This window comes from Salmo salar, chromosome ssa09 (genome assembly GCF_905237065.1).
Source record: "Salmo salar chromosome ssa09, Ssal_v3.1, whole genome shotgun sequence".
In the NCBI taxonomy this organism is placed as follows: domain Eukaryota; kingdom Metazoa; phylum Chordata; class Actinopteri; order Salmoniformes; family Salmonidae; genus Salmo; species Salmo salar.
The window spans coordinates 37,445,001-37,467,006 of record NC_059450.1 but is presented as its reverse complement, the minus strand read 5'-3'; the positions used below and the strand labels follow the sequence as shown (position 1 = coordinate 37,467,006).

Below are 22,006 nucleotides of genomic sequence, written 5' to 3'. Positions count from 1 at the left end.
TCTTCTGGCACCGCCTGGTGTAGAGGTCCTGGATGGCAGGCAGCTTTGCCCCAGTGATGTACTGGGCCGTACACACTACCCTCTGTAGTGCCTTGCGATCAGAGGCCGAGCAGTTGCCGTACCTGGCAGTGATGAAACCGGTCAGGATGCTCTCGATGTTGCAGGTGTAGAACCTTTTGAGGATCTCAGGACCCATGCCAAATCTTTTTAGTTTCCTGAGGGGGAATAGGCTTTGTCGTGCCCTCTTCACGACTATCTTGGTGTGTTTGGACCATTCTAGTTTGTTGTTGATGTGGACACCAAGGAACTTGAAGCTCTCAACCTGCTCCACTATAGCCCCGTTGATGAGAATGGGGGCGTGCTCGGTGCTCCTTTTCCTGTAGTCCACAATCATCTCCTTAGTCTTGGTTACGTTGAGGGATAGGTTGTTATTCTGGCACCACCCGGCCAGGTCTCTGACCTCCTCCCTATAAGCTGTCTCGTCATTGTCGGTGATCAGGCCTACCACTGTTGTGTCGTCTGCAAACTTAATGATGGTGTTGGAGTCGTGCCTGGCCATGCAGTCGTGGGTGAACAGGGAGTACAAGAGGGGACTGAGCACGCACCCCTGGGGAGCTCCAGTGTTGAGGATCAGCGTGGCAGATGTGTTGCTACATACCCTCACCACCTGGGGGCGGCCCGTCAGGAAGTCCAGGATCCAGTTGCAGAGGGAGGTGTTTAGTCCCAGGTTCCTTAGCTTAGTGATGAGCTTTGAGGGTACTATGGTGTTGAACGCTGAGCTGTAGTCAATGAATAGCATTCTCACATAGGTGTTCCTTTTGTCCAGGTGGGAAAGGGCAGTGTGGAGTGCAATAGAGATTGCATCATCTGTGGATCTGTTTGGGCGGTATGCAAATTGGAGTGGGTCTAGGGTTTCTGGGATAATGGTGTTGATGGTGTTGATGTGAGCCATTACCAGCCTTTCAAACACTTCATGGCTACGGACATGAGTCAGTAGTCATTTAGGCAGGTTGCCTTTGTGTTCTTGGGCACAGAGACTATGGATACATTGTTATAAAGACACACAGAATTACAGTTGACTACATTTACAAAACGACATTACTGTAAAGTAAAAACACCAAGCCTCAACTTTATCTGTACAGTGACTCACATAGAAGGTGTGAAGCACACACACAATGCAAACAGTAACACTTTGGAGACAAAGGCAGAGGTGACAACCACAAATAAACAATGGCCATGAGAGTTCAGTGGCCTCTCCAAAGTTACAAGGATGAAACTTAGAACATCAAACAGTGAACTAATTATAAACATAGACAATAACTGCTTTGGAATTATATAACATTGAAATTACTTGTTACATAGGCCTATGTACACTAAATCCAAAGCACTGGATTGTGGGCTGAACTGCTTTTTCAGTTCAGCCCACAAATTTTCTATAGGATTGAGGTCAGGGCTTTGTGAAGGCCACTCCAATACCTTGACTTTGTTGTCCTTAAGCCATTCTGCCACAACTTTGGAAGTATGCTTGGGGTCATTGTCCATTTGGAAGACCCATTTGCGACCAAGTTTTAACTTCCTGACTGATGTCTTGAGATGTTTCTTCAATATATCCACATAATTTTCCTCCCTCATGATGCCATCTATTTTGTGAAGTGCACCAGTCCCTCCTGCAGTAAAGCACCCCAAAACATGATGCTGCCCACTCCCGTGCTTCAGAGTTGGGATGGTGTTCTTCGGCTTGCAAGCTTCCCCCTTTGTCCTCCAAACATAGCAATGGTCATTATTGCTTAATAACCTCTTACATCTAGACGTTCCGCTAGCGGAACACCTGCTCCAATATCCAATGATGGGCGTGGCGCGAAATACAAAGTCCTCGAAAATCCGAAAACTCCAATTTTTCAAACATATGACTATTTTACACCATTTTAAAGACAAGACTCTCCTTTATCTAACCACACTGTCCGATTTCAAAAAGGCTTTTACAATGAAAGCAAAACATTAGATTATGTCAGCAGAGTACCCAGCCAGAAATAATCAGACACCCATTTTTCAAGCTAGCATATAATGTCACAAAAAACAAAACCACAGCTAAATGCAGCACTAACCTTTGATGATCTTCATCAGATGACACTCCTAGGACATTATGTTATACAATACATGCATGTTTTGTTCAATCAAGTTCATATTTATATCAAAAAACAGCTTTTTACATTAGCATGTGAAGTTCAGAACTAGCATACCTACCGAAACTTCCGGTGAATTTACTAAATTACTCACGATAAACGTTCACAAAAAACATAACAATTATTTTAAGAATTATAGATACAGAACTCCTCTATGCAATCGCGGTGTCCGATTTTAAAATAGCTTTTCGGTGAAAGCACATTTTGCAATATTCTGAGTAGATAGCCCGGCCATCACGGGCTAGCTATTTTGACACCCACCAAGTTTGGTACTCACCAAACTCAGATTTACTATAAGAAAAATTGGATTACCTTTGCTGTTCTTCGTCAGAATGCACTCCCGGGACTTCTACTTCAATAACAAATGTTGGTTTGGTTCCAAATAATCCATACTTATATCCAAATAGCGGCGTTTTGTTGTGCGTTCAAGACACTATCCGAAGGGTAACGAAGGGTGACGCGCCCGGCGCGTTTCGTGGCAAAAAAATTCAAAATATTCCATTACCGTACTTCGAAGCATGTCAAACGCTGTTTAAAATCAATTTTTATGCGATTTTTCTCGTAAAAAAGCGATAATATTCCAACCGGGAGTCGTTGTTTTCGTTCAAAGACTGAAAATTTAAACATGGAGTCGTCTCGTGCACGCGCCCCCAGTCTCATTGTTCTCAAATCGACCACTTACCAAATGCGCTACTGTTTTTCAGCCATGGCCTGCAAAGTCATCATTCAACGTTCTGGCGCCTTCTGAGAGCCTATGGGAGCGTTTGAAAATGTCACGTTACAACAGAGATCCCCTGTTTTGGATAGAGATGATCAAGAAGGCCAAGAAATGGTCAGAGAGGGCGCTTCCTGTTTGGAATCTTCTCAGGTTTTGGCCTGCCAAATGAGTTATGTTATACTCACAGACACTATTCAAACAGTTTTAGAAACTTTGGAGTGTTTTCTATCCAAAGCTAATAATTATATGCATATTGTAGTTTCTGGGCAGGAGTAATACTCAGATTAAATCGGGTACGTTTTTTATCCGGCTGTGAAAATACTGCCCCCTATCCATAACAAGTTAACAGTTCTATTTTTGTTTCATCAGACCACAGGACATTTCTCCAAAAAAGTACAATCTTTGTCCCCATGTGCAGTTGCAAATCGTAGTCTGGCTTTTTTATGGCGGTTTTGAAGCAGTGACTTCTTCCTTGCTGAATGGTTTTTCAGGTTATGTTGACATAGGACTCGTTTTACTGTGGATATAGATACTTTTGTACCTGCCTTTGCTATTGTTCAGGGATTGAGTTGCACTTTTTGCACCAAAGTACGTTCATCTCTAGGAGACAGAACGCATCTCCTTCCTGAGCGGTATGACGGCTGCATGGTCCCATGGTGTTTATACTTGCGTACTATTGTTTGTACAGATGAACGTGGTACCTTCAGGCGTTTGGAAATTGCTCCCAAGGATGAACCAGAATTGTGGAGATCCACCATTTTTTTTCTGAGGTCTTGGCTGATTTCTTTTGATTTTCCCATGATGTCAAGCAAAGAGGCACTGAGTTTGAAGGTAGGCCTTGAAATACATCCACAGGTACACCTCCAATTGAGTCAAATGATGTCAATTAGCCTATCAGAAGCTTCTAAAGCCATGACATAATTTTCTGGATTTTTCCAAGCTGTTTAAAGGCACAGTCAACTCAGTGTATGTAAACTTCTGACCCACTGGAATTGTGATACAGTGAATAATAAGTGAAATAATCTGTCTGTAAACAATAGTTGGAAAAATGACTTGTGTCATGCACAAAGTAGATGTCTTAACCGACTTGCCAAAACTATAGTTTGTTAACAAGAAATTTGTGGAGTGGTTGAAAAACAAGTTTTAATGACTCCAACCTAAGTGTATATAAACTTCCAACTTCAACTGTATAACTCAAACACAGACCAAATCGAAGCTTACCTAGTAAGACGTTTGCTGTTTGATGAAAACGTGTAAAATAAACATTTTTACTCTCGGGGCTGGTGATCAATAACGGTAGGTCACAGGCAGACAAATAAGACATCCTCATGATCTGTGGAGTAGGGGCTTTCGGTGTGAATCGACATATTCCGTGTTTATTTTGTTGATGCTCCACAACGCTAAACGGAATGTAGGTAGCAGCCATCTTGAAAGGAAGTCATCGACTCAGCCTGCCCTTATACATTCTTATGCCCATTTTTCTTCTGATTTTCCCATGATGTCAAGCAAAGAGGCACTGAATTTGAAGGTAGGCCTTGAAATACATCCACAGGTACACCTCTAATTGACTCAAATTATGTCAATTAGCCTATCAGAAGCTTCTAAAGCCATACTAAAGTCATACCAAATATTTTATGGCACAGACCAATAGCCAAGATACTTTCCGCAGATACCCTGCTTTTGCAGATAGGGGCAACCATTCTCATACCAGACTGAATTTAATAAAAAAATCTAATAGGGTCCCCAAATATGGGGACTTTACATTTAAGAGGTTAAACTGAGCATTTTGGTATTTCTACATAAAAATTATCCTGTGGAGGACACCGTACCCTTTAAGCAAGGGGACTGGAATTGATCAAAGTTGCAGTTTAATTAATTTACAAAATGATCCTCTTTCCCTAAAAGCATGATGGTCAGGACTTTCTGACATGAAAGAGGAGGTTAACTTTAACCCCTGTGTATATAGTACTGTACATCAACAACACATGTACGCCTGTTGTATTCGACCCATGTGACAAATACATTTGATTTGATGTTAACCCTGTGTTGAGGGAGCCTCAATCAAAGCTATGTCTAAAGTGTTGGAACTTTCCATACAGTATACATTTACATTTTAATCATTTAGCTGCCACTCTTATCCAGAGATACTTACAGATACTTCATTAATTAGGGTTCATTATATTCATTATTATATTCAACAGACCACAGTATATTGTGGTTGTCTTATGTGGGTTCTGCCTCTCTCCTGGGCCTGTTGTTTAGGTCTCTACAGGGACCTGATGCCCGGCCCAATCTAATACGGCTGGTGGTAGTTAGCAGGAGTGGTAGCAGAGGAAGAACCACAGTGAGCAGCAGTCCACCGCAGGCGGGATGAGTGCTGCAGCGACGGACCAAGCTGACATCCTCACTGTGCTTGTCCTGGTCAAGGAACGATGGAAAGTGGTAAGTGTGTGTGTGTGTGTGTGTGTGTGTGTGTGTGTGTGTGTGTGTGTGTGTGTGTGTGTGTGTGTGTGTGTGTGTGTGTGTGTGTGTGTGTGTGTGTGTGTGTGTGTGTGTGTGTGTGTGTGTGTGTGTGTGTGTGTGCATATAAAAAGTAACCAATTGTCAAACTTGAGTAAAAGTAAAGATTCCATAAATAGAAATGGACTCAAGTAAAAGTGAAAGTCACCCAGTAAAATACTAGTTGAGTAAAAGTCTAAAAGTATTTGGTTTTAAATATACTTAAGTATCAAAAGTTAATGTAGTTTCTAAAACATACTTAAGTATCAAAAGTAAAAGTATGAATCATTTCAAATTCCTTATATTAAGCAAACCAGTGGGCACAATGTTCTTATTTTTATTTATTTAGGGATAGCACACTCCAACATTCAGACATTATTTAAACTAAGCCTGTGTGTTTAGTGAGTCCTCCAGATCAGAGGCAGTAGATGACCAGGGGTGTTCTCTTGATATGAATTGTGTGAATTGGACCATCTTCCTGTCCTGCTAAGCATTCAAAATGTAATGAGTACTTTTGGGTGTCAGGGAAAATGTATGGAGTAAAAAGTACATTCTTTTATTTAGGAATGTAGTGAAGTAAAAGTTGTAAAAACTATAAATAGTCAAGTAAAGTACAGATACTGCAAAAAAGTACTTAAGTAGAAATACTTTAAAGTCCTACTTAAGTACTTTACACTACTGTGTGTGTGTGTGTGTGTGTGTGTGTGTGTGTGTGTGTGTGTGTGTGTGTGTGTGTGTGTGTGTGTGTGTGAGTGAGTGTGTGAGTGTGTCACCATTCCGTTATGCCATGTTTGTGCCCCCTCAGCAAGCACCAATTCATCACAACAAAGCTGTATTTGTTGTCCATTAATTGGCTCCACTCTCCCCCATGTCTTTATCTTGTCCATCTCACCTGCTGACCTGGACAGTTTTGGGTCAGCTCCATGTGTGCAGTGCACATGCAGCTCCTTGCCACCAAGTGGACTGGAACTTAATAAAGCGAGAGAAGCTTTTTGTAGCCACTCAGTGTGCTATTCCCAGCGCTATCCCCCTGGCCGCTCCTCTCTACCATGCTGTGGTGCGTGTGTGTGCCTGTGTCCCCCGGCCAGAGCTACCAGGGACAGGGTGCCGTGGGAGGTTAGTGTAGCTGGGACTGGGACCTCCTGGGACTGAGACCTACTGGGACTGGGACTGAAACCTACTGGAACTGTGATCTCTACTGGGACTGGGACTGTGACCTCTCCTGGGACTGTGACCTCTCCTGGAACTGGGACCTCTCCTTGGATTGGGACCTCGACTGGGACTGGGACTGGGACCTCGACTGGGACTGGGACTGTGACCTCTACTGGGAATGGGGCCTACTGGGACTGGGACTGTGACCTCTACTGGGACTGGGACTTGGAATGGGACCTCTACTGGGACTGAGACTTCGACTGGGACTGGGAGGAGTAGACAGGGGTAGGACAGCACCATGGCTCCACTTCCTGTCTATACTAAATAATAATACATTATTTACATATATATATTTTTTTATTTTTTTATTTCACCTTTATTTAACCAGGTAGGCCAGTTGAGAACAAGTTCTCATTTACAACTGCGACCTGGCCAAGATAAAGCAAAGCAGTGCGACAAAAACAACAACACAGAGTTACACATGGGATAAACAAACGTACAGTCTAACACAATAGACAAAGCTGTATACAGTGTGTGCAAAATTAAGGAGGTAAGGCAATAAATAGGTGCAGATGAGGATGTGCAAGTAGAAATACTGGTGTGCATAAAAGCAGAAAAACAAATATGGGGATGAGGTAGGTAGTTGGTTGGATGGGCTATTTACAGATGAGCTGTGTACAGCTGCAGCGATCGGTAAGCTGCTCTGACAGCTGACGCTTAAAGTTAGTGAGGGAGATATAAGTCTCCAACTTCAGTGATTTTTGCAATTCGTTCTAGTCATTGGTAGCAGAGAACTGGAAGGAAAGGCGGTTAAAGGAGGTGTTGGCTTTGGGGATGGATGACCAGTGAAATATACCTGCTGGAGCGCATGCTACGGGTGGGTGTTGCTATGGTGACCAGTGAACTGAGATAAGGCAGAGCTTTACCTATTAAAGAATTATAGATGACCTGTAGCCAGTGGGTTTGGCGACAAATATGTAGCGAGGAACAGCCAACGAGAGCATACAGGTCACAGTGGTGGGTAGTATATGGGGCTTTGGTGGCAAAACGGATGGCACTGTGATAGACTGCATCCAATTTGCTGAGTAGAGTGTTGGAGGCAATTTTGTAAATTACATCGCCGAGGTCAAGGATCGGTAGGATGGTCAGTTTGAAGGAGGCATTTTTGTGAAATAGGAAGCCGATTCTAGATTTAACTTTGGATTGGAGATGCTTAATGTGAGTCTAGAAGGAGAGTTTACAGTCTAGCCAGACACCTAGGTATTTATAGTTGTCCACATATTCTAAGTCAGAACCTTCCAGAGTAGTGATGCTAGTCCGGCGAGCGGGTGTGGGCAGCGATCGGTTGAAGAGCAATGCATTTCGTTTTACTAGCATTTAAGAGCAGTTTGAGGCCACGGAAGGAGTGTTGTATGGCGTTGAAGCTCGTTTGGAGATTTGTTAACACAGTGTCCAAAGAAGGGCCAGATGTATACAGAATGGTGTCGTCTGCGTAGAGGTGGATCAAAGAATCACCAGCAGCAAGAGCAACATCATTGATATATACAGAGAAAAGAGTCAGCCCGAGAATTGAACCCTGTGGCACCTCTATAGAGACTGCCAGAGGACCGGACAACAGGCCCTCCGATTTGACACACTAAACTCTATCTGAGAAGTAGTTAGTGAACCAGGCAAGGCAGTCATTAGAGAAACCAAGACTGTTGAGTCTTCCAATAAGAGTACGGTGATTGTCAGAGTCGAAAGCCTTGGCCAGGTCGATGAAGACGGCTGCACAGTACTGTCTTTTATCGATGGCGGTTATGATATTGTTTAGGACCTTGAGCATGGCTGAGGTGCACCCATGACCAGCTCGGAAACCAGATTGCAAAGCAGAGATGGTATGGTGGGATTCGAAATGGTCGGTGATCTGTTTGTTCACTTGGCTTTCGAAGACTTTAGAAAGGCAGGGCAGGATGGATATAGGTGTAAAACAGTTTGGGTCTAGAGTGTCTCCCTCTTTGAAGAGGGGGATGACAGCGGCCGCTTTCCAATTTTTTAGGAATCTCAGACGATACGAAAGAGAGGTTGAACAGACTAGGAATAGGGGTTGTAACAATGGCGGCAGATAATTTTAGGAAGCGAGGTTCCAGATTGTCTAGCCCAGCTGATTTGTAGGGATCCAGATTTTGCAGCTCTTTCAGAACATCAGCTTTCAGGATTTGGGTGAAGGAGAAGCGTGGGGGCTTGGGCCAGTTGCTGCGGGGGGTGCAGAGCTGTTGGGGTAGCCAGGTGGAAAGCATGGCCAGCCATAGAGTAATGCTTATTGAAATTCTCGATTATCGTGGATTTATTCCTAGTCTCAGTGCAGTGGGCAGCTGGGAGGAGGTACTCTTATTCTCCATGGACTTTACAGTGTCCCAAAACGTTTTGGAATTAGTGCTGCAGGATGCAATTTTCTGTTTGAAAAAGCTAGCCTTTGCTTTCCTAACTGACTGTGTGTATTGGTTCCTGACTTCCCTGAAAAGTTGCATATCTCGGGGACTATTCGATGCTAGCGCAGTACGCCACCGGGTGTTTTGTGCTGGTCAAGGGCAGTCAAGTCTGGAGTGAACACCAAGGGCTATATCTGTTCTTAGTTCAATTATTTTTGAAAGGGGTATGCTTATTTAAGATGGTGAGGAAAGCACTTTTAAAGAACAACCAGGCCTCCTCTACTGATGGGATGAGGTCAATATCCTTCCAGGATACCCGGGCCAGGTCGATTAGAAAGGCCTGCTCGCTGAAGTGTTAGCGAGCGTTTGACAGTGATGAGGGGTGGTCGTTTGACCACGGACCCATAACGGACGCAGGCAATGAGGCAGTGATCGCTGAGATCCTGGTTGAAAACAGCAGAGGTGTATTTAGAGGGCAAGTTGGTCAGGATGATATCTATGAGGGTGCCCATGTTTACGGATTTGGGGTTGTACCTGGTAGGTTCCTTGATAATTTGTGTGAGATTGAGGGCATCTAGCTTGGATTGTAGGACGGCCGGGGTGTTGAGCATATCCCAATTCACCTAGCAGTTTGAACTCTGACGATAGATGGGGGCAATCAATTCACATATGGTGTCCAGGGCACAGATGGGAGCTGAGCTGGGTCTATAACAAGCGGCAACAGTGAGGGACTTATTTCTGGAAAGATGAATCTTTAAAAGTATTAGCTGGAACTGTTTGGGCATAAATATATTCCCAGAATTACTTGATCAAATCTCCAGTAATCGATTATACGCACATACAATTTATCATATTTTCATATATTCACAGAATCCATATAAAACGTAAGAAATTCTTAGGTACTCACGACAACCATTCCATTTGCTTTTTCAAGGACTCTCCACAGCTACAAAGCAGCTCTCCAAACATACTCCCAGCAGAACCAAAAATAAACATTTGTTTCCCGACAATGACCATGGGATCCTCAACGGTTCTCTAACCTCCCAGAGACCACGGCAAAATCAAGCCTCTGAGGAACTATAGACCTTCCGCTGCTTTCTAAAATATCATCCCGCTCTCAATACCACACCGTGATCTTCTATGATGGGCAGTGAGGGAACGGAACCCCAAGAGAACGTTATATCAAAGCTTATTATCCAAATTTCAATCATCTGGTTAAGCATGTTTCTATATGTTACTATCCAAACGTCAGATTAAGACTCATTTCCATATTCACACAACTCTCATATCACAGTCACACAATGCTATTCTCAAACATACCTAATCAATTAGTTGTTTTTCAACAATATTTTAACCTGCAGGAATATTTTCTAATTTCTATCTAATGATTAGTTCCTAGGATAATGCAACTCATACATTTACATATTTCAATACTTCTAAAATGGGGTACAGGTTTAAAACAATTACATGTTTAAAGCAAGTACAGGTTTAAAACAAGTACAGGTGCACCGTACTATCTTATACTATATCATAATGATCTTAACTAGTTCACACAGATTCTGGATGTTTAACGCTAAATTGCCAAACCCAGGGCATACCTGGCTAGCGCATTTAAAATAATTGGAATTCACCACTTTTGAGGATCACTTAGAAGGTCTCGCTGACACTTTTCAGAATGAGGTCCTTCTTCCAATAGGGTTTCACTAGGTACCGTGCTTCACACAGAACCCACAGTCACCCTGGCACCTCATCCCTACAGACCGCACCAATCTCCACTGTGATCAATTCAGTGTCAGGACTGCTCTAGGTCGCCCGCAACTGACCAATGATAGGTGTCTTTGAGTCGACTAACTCTCAGATCATCCTCCACTTACTCGGCCCTGTTTACGCCTCCAAGGTGCCCCCCTCACACAGGAATACACACTCAGAGTCTACGTAACAGAGGCTTTTCTTAAAAACACAACTTCAAGTGTGTTATGCTCACCTCTTTAAAAAAAAAAAAAAAGTTTGAGATGTGGTATCCACTCGGCTCGCTGCCTCTCAGATCAAAGGGGTCCATCTGCTTCGTTCCCGAAGTGTGGTCTCCCTGAGATCCCAAGTTTGAGGGATCCCTCGTGCACCATTTACCCAGGTCATCAGGAGCGGTCACCAAGTGAAGATTCACATCCCATCCTTGTCGCCAAATGTGGTGGTTAATTTCTTTACTATCAAATGAGGAGAGACAAACTTATCACACAAGTCAGAGTTATACTTAAACTACATCTTTAATCACTTATTAATAAGGAAGCAGGTCAATACAACACACACATATAAAGTGAATCGATTGAGTGCTCTACGATAATGATGGCTGGTCATGGCCGGTCGACGATTCACGGTCAAATGATTCGTTGAGAGCCCCGAGACAAAAGTACAAAGGTATTTTATAGCCAAGATACACCCCTTTCAACCTACATGACGAACACCAGATATATAGAATGGGTCATAAGGTTAAGATTTGTATGAAAGATACCTATAATACATAGCAGACAGTATCTGCTGTGTCAACAGTTTTCATTGTATAGACCAGTGTCTGGCCCGCCGACTCCAAACTGGAACCATCTCTCCCTGGTATGGTATAGAACAGAAACATTAACTCATGCTTTGGAATGCTCTTTAGGTTTTATCACCCAAAATACATCATAAATCTCCTCTGTCAGTGTTATCTCTCAGAGGCCCATCCTCAGTGGAACACACACACAATAGTTAACAGAATACTCTATTCTATTGCATAATGCAACCATTTGATGCAATACAAGTATTATAACATAGTCTTGCAATTTTTCCACCATAGCATCTAATTTACCCATATCCATCTGGCTTTTGGGGGTCACCTTGTTTTTGGATTGTAAAGATTTAAAAAAAAAAAAGAATAATAATATTGCAGCTGCAGAATTTTTAAACAGCCTATCACTCGAATATCGTTGCTTTAAATCAGTGCACACGCAAGCACTCTCTCGCAGTCTTTCTCTATCTCCATCAACTCCATTCAAATTGCATCCAAAATAGATAACTGTGTTCTACATTGACATATAGCCCTATATACAGATGTCATAGATGTCCTGGACTACCTCTTTCAGGTAATCCATTCAATGCAGTATTAGCCTTATATTTAGCTAATTAATGATGGGTTATGCATAATAAACTTCAAACTTATAGCCTCTGTTTCTTGCATCTCTTGCGCTTTTGGGGAAAGCTATACTAGAATAGCTTGCTGGACATCATTTTTTGGGGGCATTTCTTATACCAATTGACTATTCGAAGAAGGATGCAAGCTCTTGTTTTGCTAAATGTTAAATACAGCAGCCAATAAAACTAGTAGTAGTTTGAAAGTAGAGCGATGGTGGTAGTTATTTATTCACTAACCGTTTAATCTTCATGAAGATAAGTGAAAGCCGTCTGCATGTAATTCTAGTCCTATATTATTCAAGGATGTCATTAGAATGATGAAGATAAGGACAATGAAACTTATTTCATTTAACTGTTGAAAGCGAGGAAGGAATGAAGCAACGATAGAGAGGAATATTATGAAAGGTATATATGCGTCAGCCTACTAACTATACTAATAGACCCTATTATATTTCAAAATTAAATTCTAATTCGCTAGCCTATACTTGTAACTTTATAAGCATCACGTGCTGCACCAGAATCACATGTTTTCTCCCAGATTTATCATGGTTTGAACGATGTGCGTATTTCCAGTCCATATAATACAGTACAGTAATAAAGTTCACACTCAAAAGGATTAGCTTTTATTTACCCAAGAGAGCATATAGCTAGCTACATCTATGGGCTTTTATGTTTCTCTGTCGTGCGTAATGTGCAGTAGCCTATATACAGTGGTGTAAAGTACTTAAGTAAAAATACTTTAAACTACTACTTAAGTAGGTTTTTGGGGTATCTGTACTTCAATTTACTATTCATATTTTTGACAAGTTTTACTTTTACTTCACTACATTCCTATAGAAAATATTGTACTTTTTACTCCATACATTTTCCCTGACAACCCAAAACACGTGGTCATCCCTACTGCCTATGGTCCGGCAGACTCACTAAACACAAATGTATCTTTTGTAATTAATGTCTGAGTGTTGGACTGTGCCCCTGACTATCCGTACATTTTAAAAACAAGACAATGCTTAGCTTAATATAAGGAATTTTTTATTATTTATACTTTTTCTTCTACTTTTGATACTTAAGTGTATTTTATCAATTACATTTACTTTTGATACTTAAGTATATTTAAAACCAAATACTTTTAGACTTTTACTCAAGTAATATTTTACTGGGTGACTTTCATTTTTACTTTATATTAAGGTATCTATGCTTTTACTCAAGTTTGACAATTGGGTAGTTTTTCCACCACTGCCTATATATAATGTATGTATTGGATAACATCACAATCATTTGGGCTTTTTGGGGCTTGGGCTCAATAAATGTGGTTAATGTAGGGCTCATAAAATGTATTTAATATATGTCTCATCAGCCTCAGGTAGCATCAGGTTTAAATGTTCATGCTGATCAAAGCTCCAATCAAATCCAGACACATTTATATGCTTTATAATGCTTTTGAATGACACTCCCAGTTTTGGCGGGAAATACTGGGTTACCCAGGAGAAAAGTGATACCGGGAAATGATTAAACCCTAGCACTGACAAAGGAGCTGATGTTATGTAAATCTGCCACTGCTAATCCCTTTGAGTTGAGCTGCTTATGTCACACAAGATTGTGTGTGTGTGTGTGTGTGTGTGTGTGTGTGTGTGTGTGTGTGTGTGTGTGTGTGTGTGTGTGTGTGTGTGTGTGTGTGTGTGTGTGTGTGTGTGTGTTTTTTTTGTGTTTGTGTGGATACTGATTAGAGAGGAAGAAACATGTAAATGTGTCTAGGAATGGGGGAGGAAGATTGGATGGTGGGAAGATTGAAAAATAAAAGAATCTACTAACCTATGTTTTCCATATTATGACATTATGTTTGGCCTTGGGATTTGTGTATAGACAAAGAAAATTGGCGGCGGTGGCTTTGGGGAGATCTACGAGGCGTTGGACCTGCTGACCAGGGTCAGTGTTGCTCTGAAGGTGGAGTCAGCACAGCAGCCTAAACAGGTCCTCAAGATGGAGGTGGCTGTCCTCAAGAAACTCCAGGGTAAACCCCAATTACATGTACTTAACCTTCCCTCTGACTTCTGGCCCCTGCCCTAAACTCAACCATCCACCACCTGCCCTAAACTCAACCATCAATCACCTGCCCTAATCGCAACCATCAACCACCTTCCCTAAACTCAACCATCAACCACCTGCCCTGAACTCAACTATCAACCACCTGCCCTAATCGCAACCATCAACCACCTGCCCTAATAGTAACCATCAACCACCTGCCCTAAACTCAACCATCAAGCACCTGCCCTAAACTCAACCATCAACCACCTGCCCTAATTGCAACCATCAACCACCTGCCCTAAACTCAACCATAGCCTCCTGCCCTAATCGCAACCATCACCCACCTGCCCTAATTGTAACCATCAACCACCTGCCCTAAACTCAACCATCAACCACCTGCCCTAAACTCAACCATCAACCACCTGCCCTAAACTCAACCATCAATCACCTGCCCTAAACTCAACCATCAATAACCTGTCCTAAACTCAACCATCAACCACCTGCCCTAAACTAAACTATCAACCACCTTCCCTAAACTCAACCATCAATAACCTGTCCTAAACTCAACCATCAACCACCTGCCCTAAACTAAACTATCAACCACCTTCCCTAAACTAAACTATCAACCACCTGCCCTAAACTAAACTATCAACCACCTGCCCTAAACTCATCCACAAGTCTCCTCTAAACTCAACCACAACCCATCTACACTAAACTCAACCACAACCCATCTACACTAAACTCAACCACAACCCATCTACCCTAAACTCAACCACATCCCATCTACCTTAAACTCAACCACAACCCTCCTACCCTAAACTCAACCACAACCCTCCTACCCTAAACTCAACCACAACCCTCCTACCCTAAACTCAACCACAACCCTCCTACCCAAAACTCAACCACAACCCTCCTACCCTAAACTCATCCACAAGTCTCCTCTAAACTCAACCACAACCCATCTACCTTAAACTCAACCACAACCCTCCTACCCTAAACTCAACCACAACCCTCCTACCCTAAACTCAACCACAACCCTCCTACCCTAAACTCAACCACAAGCCTCCTACCCTAAACTCAACCACAAACCTCCTACCCTAAACTCAACCACAACCCAGCTACCCTAAACTCAACCACAACCCTCCTACCCTAAACTCAACCACAAGCCTCCTACCCTAAACTCAACCACAAGCCTCCTACCCTAAACTCTACCACAAGCCTCCTCTAAACTCAACCACATCCCCCTGCCCTAAACTCAACCAACCCCTTGCCCTAAACTAAACCACAACCCCCCCTGCCCTGCCCTAAACTAAACCACAACCCTCCTACCCTAAACTAAACCACAACCCCCTGCCCTAAACTCAACCAACCCCCTGCCCTAAACTGACCAGTAGTCATTTCAAAGTACACATTCAACCTAATTTAATCTCAAGAAACGGAATTTATATTGTTGTATATTTTCTTAAAGGTTGACGGTCTACTACTCGATAAGGCAAAGAGATACACTGACTCTGAAGGGTAATGTAGAGAAAGAAATCAAGGACGTGTTGGGTGGGGCTATGTTGGGGTAGAGGGCAGAGTGGGACTATGTTGGGGTAGAGGGCAGAGTGGGACTATGCTGGGGTAGAGGGCAGAGTGGGACTATGCTGGGGTAGAGGGCAGAGTGGAGCTATGCTGGGGTAGAGGGCAGAGTGGGACTATGCTGGGGTAGAGGGCAGAGTGGGACTATGCTGGGGTAGAGGGCAGAGTGGGACTATGCTGGGGTAGAGGGCAGAGTGGGGCTATGTTGGGGTAGAGGGCAGAGTGGGGCTATGTTGGGGTAGAGGGCAGAGTGGGACTATGTTGGGGTAGAGGGCAGAGTGGGGCTATGTCTGGGTAGAGGGCAGAGTGGGGCTATGTCGGGATAGAGGGCAGAGTGGGGCTATGTCGGGGTAGAGGGCAGAGTGTGGCTATGTCTGGATAGAGGGCAGAGTGGGGCTATGTCGGGATAGAGGGCAGAGTGGGGCTATTTTGGGATAGAGGGCAGAGTGTGGCTATGTCGGGGTAGAGGGCAGAGTGGGGCTATGTCGGGGTAGAGGGCAGAGTGGCGCTATATCGGGATTAGAGGTCGACCGATTATGGTTTTTCAACGCCAATGCCGATTATTGGAGGACCGGGAGAGAGAAAAAGCTGATACCGATTAATCGGCCGATTTAAAAACAAAAAACAAAAAAAAACATGTATTTATTTGTAATAATGACTATTACGACAATACTGAATGAACACTTATTTTAACTTAATATGATACATCAATAAAATCAATATAGCCTCAAATAAATAATGAAACATGTTCAATTTGGTTTAAATAATGCAAAAATAAAGTTTTGGAGAAGAAAGTAAAAGTGCAATATGTGCCATGTACGAAAGCTAATGTTTAAGTGCCTTGCTCAGAACATGAGAACATATGAAAGCTGGTGGTTCCTTTTAACATGAGTCTTCAATGTTCCCAGGTAAGAAGTTTTAGGTTGTAGTTATTATAGGAATTATAGGACTATTTCTCTCTATACGATTTGTATTTCATATACCTTTGACTATTGGATGTTCTTATAGGCACTTTAGTATTGCCAGTGTAACAGTATAGCTTCCGTCCCTCTCCTCGCTCCTACCTGGGCTCGAACCAGGAACACATCAACAACAGCCACCCTCGAAGCAGCGTTACCCATGCAGAGCAAGTGGAAAAACTACTCCAAGTCTCAGAGCGAGTGACGTTTGAAACGCTATTAGCGCGCACCCGGCTAACTAGCTAGCCATTTCACATCGGTTACACCAGCTTAATCTTGGGAGTTGATAGGCTTGAAGGGGTGGGTATAATTTGTGGAACGTTCCAACAGGAATCTGTTCCAAAAAACGTAAAGTAAAAGGTTGCCAACCAACAACGCATACAAAGTAGCAACGCATACAAACCTAGCTAACTAGCTGCAGAATAGGCATCAACTCACCACGTAGCTTATTCTTAATGTTTGTCCATAGGCAACCAGAGTGAGGACAGACATTTTTCGGAATAAACGTGATGAGTGAAAAACGCAATGAAATAGACCACTCCCTACCCGGTATCTTATTCTGCCGCTATACAACTTTGTATGCGTTGTTTTTTGGCAACCTTGTTATTTACGAAGTTTTTGGAATAGATTCCTGTTGGAACGTTCCACAAATTATACCCACCCAGCTTGAAGTAATAAACAGCTTGAAGCACAGCGAAGAGCTGCTGGCAAAACGCACGAAAGTGCTGTTTGAATGAATGCTTATGAGCCTGCTGGTGCCTACCACCGCTCAGTCAGACTGGTCTATCAAATATCAAATCATAGACTTAATTATAACATAATAACACACAGAAATACGAGCCTTAGGTCATTAATATGGTCGAATCCGGAAACTATCATCTCGAAAACAAACGTTTTTTCTTTCAGTGAAATACGGAACCGTTCCGTATTTTATCTAACGGGTGGCATCCCTAAGTCTAAATATTCCTGTTACATTGCACAACCTTCAATGTTATGTCATAATTACGTAAAATTCTGGCAAATTAGTTTGCAACGAGCCAGGCAGCCCAAACTGTTGCATATATCCTGACTGCGTGCAATGAACGCAAGATAAGTGACACAGTTTCATGTTAGGCAATATTAACTAAATATGCAGCTTTAAAAATATATACTTGTGTATTGGTTTTAAAGAAAGGCATTGATGTTTATGGTTAGGTACATTGGTGCAACGACAGTGCTTTTTTCGCAAATGCGCTTGTTAAATCAACACCCGTTTGTCGAAGTAGGCTGTGATTCAATGAGAAATTAACAGGCAACGCAGGACACGTTAGATAAACTAGTAACATCATCAACCATGTGTAGTTAACTAGTGATTATGTTAAGATTGATAGTTTTTTATAAGTTTAATGCTAGCTAGCAACTTACCTTGGCTTCTTGCTGCCCTTGCGTAACAGGTAGTCAGCCTGCCATGCAGGCTCCTCGTGGAGTGCAATGTAAGGCAGGTGGTTAGAGCGTTGGACTAGTAACCTGAAGGTTGCAAAAACGAATCCTCGAATCACTCCTGAACAAAGCAGTTAACCCCCGTTCGTTCCTAGGCCGTCATTGAAAATAAGAATGTGTTCTTAATCTGACTTGCCTAGTTAAAACCTGTTGGGGCTACAGGTTAGCAATGAACCCCGAGCCGGGATTGCTAACAAGGCTGGAAATTCAAAACATCAAAAATCTAATAATTTCAATTTCTCAAACAATCAACTATTTTACACAATTTAAATGATAAACATCTCCTTAATCTAACCACATTGTTCGATTTTCAAAGAGGCTTTACGGCAAAAGCATAAAGTTAGATTATGTTAGGACAGTACATAGCCACAAAAGTACAAACATCCATTTTCAATTCAAGGTCAGGCGTCACCAAAAGCAGAAACCAGCTTGAATTATGCACTAACTTTTGTCAATCTCCATCAGATGACACTCCTAGGACATTATGTTATACAATACATGCATTTTTTGTTCCATCAAGTTCATATTTATATCCAAAAACAGCATTTTACAGTAGCGTGAAATTCAGATTTTTTCTTCTCTGAAATGCTTCCGGTGAACATAACAAAATTACTATTCGAAAACATTGGTAAATTATAATATTGTCATTCAAAGAATAATATATTATCATCTCGTAATTGCTACCGAATGGCCAGATCTCAAAATAACTTTACTGGGAAATCACATTTTGCAATAAACGGGGTGCTATGCTAAGAACAACAGGCTATGCTATACAGTTAGCATCATCTAAAATCGATAATAACATTGTAAATATCCCCTTACCTTTGATTATCTCCATCAGAAGACAGGCATCCCAGGTCCGGAAGGCATCCCAGGTCCGGAACAAATGTGGTTTCTTTTGACAAAGTTCATAATTTATGTCCAAATAACACCAAGTACTTAGCGTTCATTATGCTCCCACAAAACGTGGTGGGGGACTGTAAAATCACGCCGAAAAGCTAAAAAAACCTAGTAAATAATCTATTTATGTTCGTTCAAACATGTCAAATGTTGTTTAGCATTAATCTTTTGGTCCATTTTTAACGTTAAACATCAGTAATATTTTCACACAACCTATCCTATGTCGAGATAAACAATGAAGACAAAACTCACGTTTCTCAGATTTATGCGCAGGCGCAAAAAAATGAAGTGATGACATGTCAACTTCCTTGGATTCTAATTTGCTCTCTGTTTATCATAGACGCTTCAAACAACTTTATAAAGATCGTTGACATCTAGTGGAAGCCGTAGGTGTTGCGAAATGAATCCTTTCTCACTATGGTATCTATAAAACAATGACACTAAATAGTACAGTCACAAAATTCAAATTTTTTTAAATCTATTTTTCACAGGTTTTTGCCTGCAATATGAGTTTTGTTATACTTACAGACACCATTCAAACTGTTTTAGAAAATTCAGAGTGTTTTCTATCCGAATGTGTTAATAATATGCATATCCTAGCTTCTGAGTTGGTGTAGGAGGCAGTTAAAAATGGGCACATATTTTTTTCAAAATGTCTCAATACTGCCCCCGAGCCCCAACAGGTTTTAAATAAAGGTGATTTTTTTTTTTACCAAAATCAGCAAATCGGTGGCAAAAAATACCGATTACCGATTGTTACGAAAACTTGAAATCGGCCCTAATTAATCGGCCATTCCGATTAATCGGTCGACCTCTAGTCGGGATAGAGGGCAGAGTGGGACTATGTCGGGGTAGAGGGCAGAGTAGGGCTATGTCGGGGTAGAGGGCACGGTGGGGCTATGGAGGGCAGGGTGGGGCTATGTCGGGATAGAGGGCAGGGTGGGGCTATGTCGGGATAGAGGGCAGGGTGGGTGCTATGTCGGGATAGAGGGCAGAGTGGGGCTATGTCTGGATAGAGGGCAGAGGCGTGATTACTAGGTTGTTAGGCGGAAATAAAAGTTTTTACTTTGGTACCTGCAAAACCTGATACCTGGGGCGGCAGGTAGCCTAGTGGTTAGAGCGTTGGGCCTGTAATCGAAAGGTTGCTGGATCGAATCCCTGACCTGACAAGGTAAAAATCTGTTCTTCTGCCCCTGAACAAGGGGCAAATCTGTTGTTCTGCCCCTGTTGTTCTCCCCCTGAACCCACTGTTCCCCGGTAGGCTGTCATTGTAAATTAGAATTTGTTCTTAACTGACTTGCCAAGTTAAATAAAGGTTAAATTTGAAAAAATACGTTTAAACAAACATCTTTCAGATATAAGGAAAAGACAAAATAAGGTGTCAGTTTGGTAAAGGTGGAGGTTTCGTAAAGTTGGTGGTATGGTAAAGTTGGCGGAAAAAGGTCTTAGTAAGAAAGGGATTATTAGAGGAAAAGTGGTGTGTGTGTGTGTGTGTGTGTGTGTAATATTTCAAGGGAAGAAGGATGTAACTTGAAACCGGCTTGTCTCCTCCCATCCCCCAACATGTCTCCTCCCATCCTCCCATCCCCCAACATGTCTCCTCCCATCCCCCAACATGTCTCCTCTACTCTCTTTTTCTCATCAAACATTGACTGAAAGGCTTAAAGGCCCAGTGCAGTCAAAAACACAATTCCCTGTGTTTTATATATATTTCCACACGATGAGGTTGGAATAATACTGTGAAATTGTGAAAATGATGATAATGCTATTTTGGTATAAGAGCTGTTTGAAAAGACCACCTGAAATTTCAGCCTTTTTTGGTGGGATGGAGTTTTGGTCTGACTGGTGACATCAGTTAATTAATAGACCAATATGAAAGAGAGTTCCAAGAGAATTCCTCTGCCAATAACAGATAGTTTTCAGTTTTTCACTTCCACTGAGACCACTTCTAAACAGTCCTTGCAAAATTCTTTCTTGTGAAATTTCTCTTTACTAAGAAACTATTTTTGTTTATTTTTGGCAATTTTAATTGAAAACGTTCACAGTAAAGTAATTAATTGTTACCCAGAAATTATTTGATTTTGAGATAAAAACAGCTGCATTGGACCTTTTAAAATAAGCTTTTCTTAGGGGTGAAAAAACATGTATGGTAGGCCTAGCCCCACTAACGCTTTTCAAGCATTTGCATGCCGTCAATTATGATGATGCTGGGAAGGGGAGGAGGAAGGGGACGAGAAAGAGTGAAGATGAGGTTGAAAATGGAGTGAGAGAATGAGTGTATGGTAGAGTAGAGTAAAGAGGGGTAGCTCCCTGATCTGTGCTGCTGTGTGTGTAGAAGGGCTCGGTGGTGTGGCTGCTGGCCGGAGTCTGGCTCTGAAGCAGGGTCCACTGAGACATGCACACACAGTCTCACACACGGACACACTCACAGACCATAAAGCAGTAGGAGGGGAGGCTGGCTTGGCTGGCCTGGATGGGGGAGGACACTGGAGCACAGTGGAATGTGATTGTACTATGTCATAAAGGATGCTATATTCTATTGTATCGTCCAGGTAAAGACCACGTGTGTCGCTTTGTTGGATGCGGCCGCAATGACCGCTTCAACTATGTGGTGATGGAGCTTCAGGTAAGGATGAGCCTCTTCATCACCTTGTGTGTTTAAACGTCTCTAATTCTCTATAGTGATGTCAGTGAGCTGATGTGACTAAGTGTGAAGTGTTTGGAGTGATTCTGTAGGCTACGTGGGTGGTGTGTTTTTCAGGGGCGTAACCTGGCAGAGCTGAGGCGCAGTATGACGCGGGGCACGTTTACAGTCAGCACCACCCTGAGACTGGGACGACAGACACTAGAAGCTATAGAGAGCATCCACTCTGTTGGCTTCCTGCACAGAGACATCAAACCGGTGAGACAGGCAGGGAGTGTGTGTGTGTGAGG

The 22,006-nt window shown here is 42.4% G+C and overlaps 1 protein-coding gene across 1 annotated transcript in view; it reads left to right on the top strand.

Annotated features, from left to right (window-relative positions):
* LOC106611279 (tau-tubulin kinase 2) overlaps nt 1-22,006 on the top strand; it is a 52,307-nt gene that overhangs the window by 14,705 nt on the left and 15,596 nt on the right. The window contains 4 exon segments of the mRNA XM_014211317.2: nt 5,164-5,343; nt 13,992-14,139; nt 21,625-21,698; nt 21,834-21,974. Coding sequence (XP_014066792.2) covers nt 5,272-5,343; nt 13,992-14,139; nt 21,625-21,698; nt 21,834-21,974 — 435 coding nt within the window. The 5' untranslated portion in view covers nt 5,164-5,271.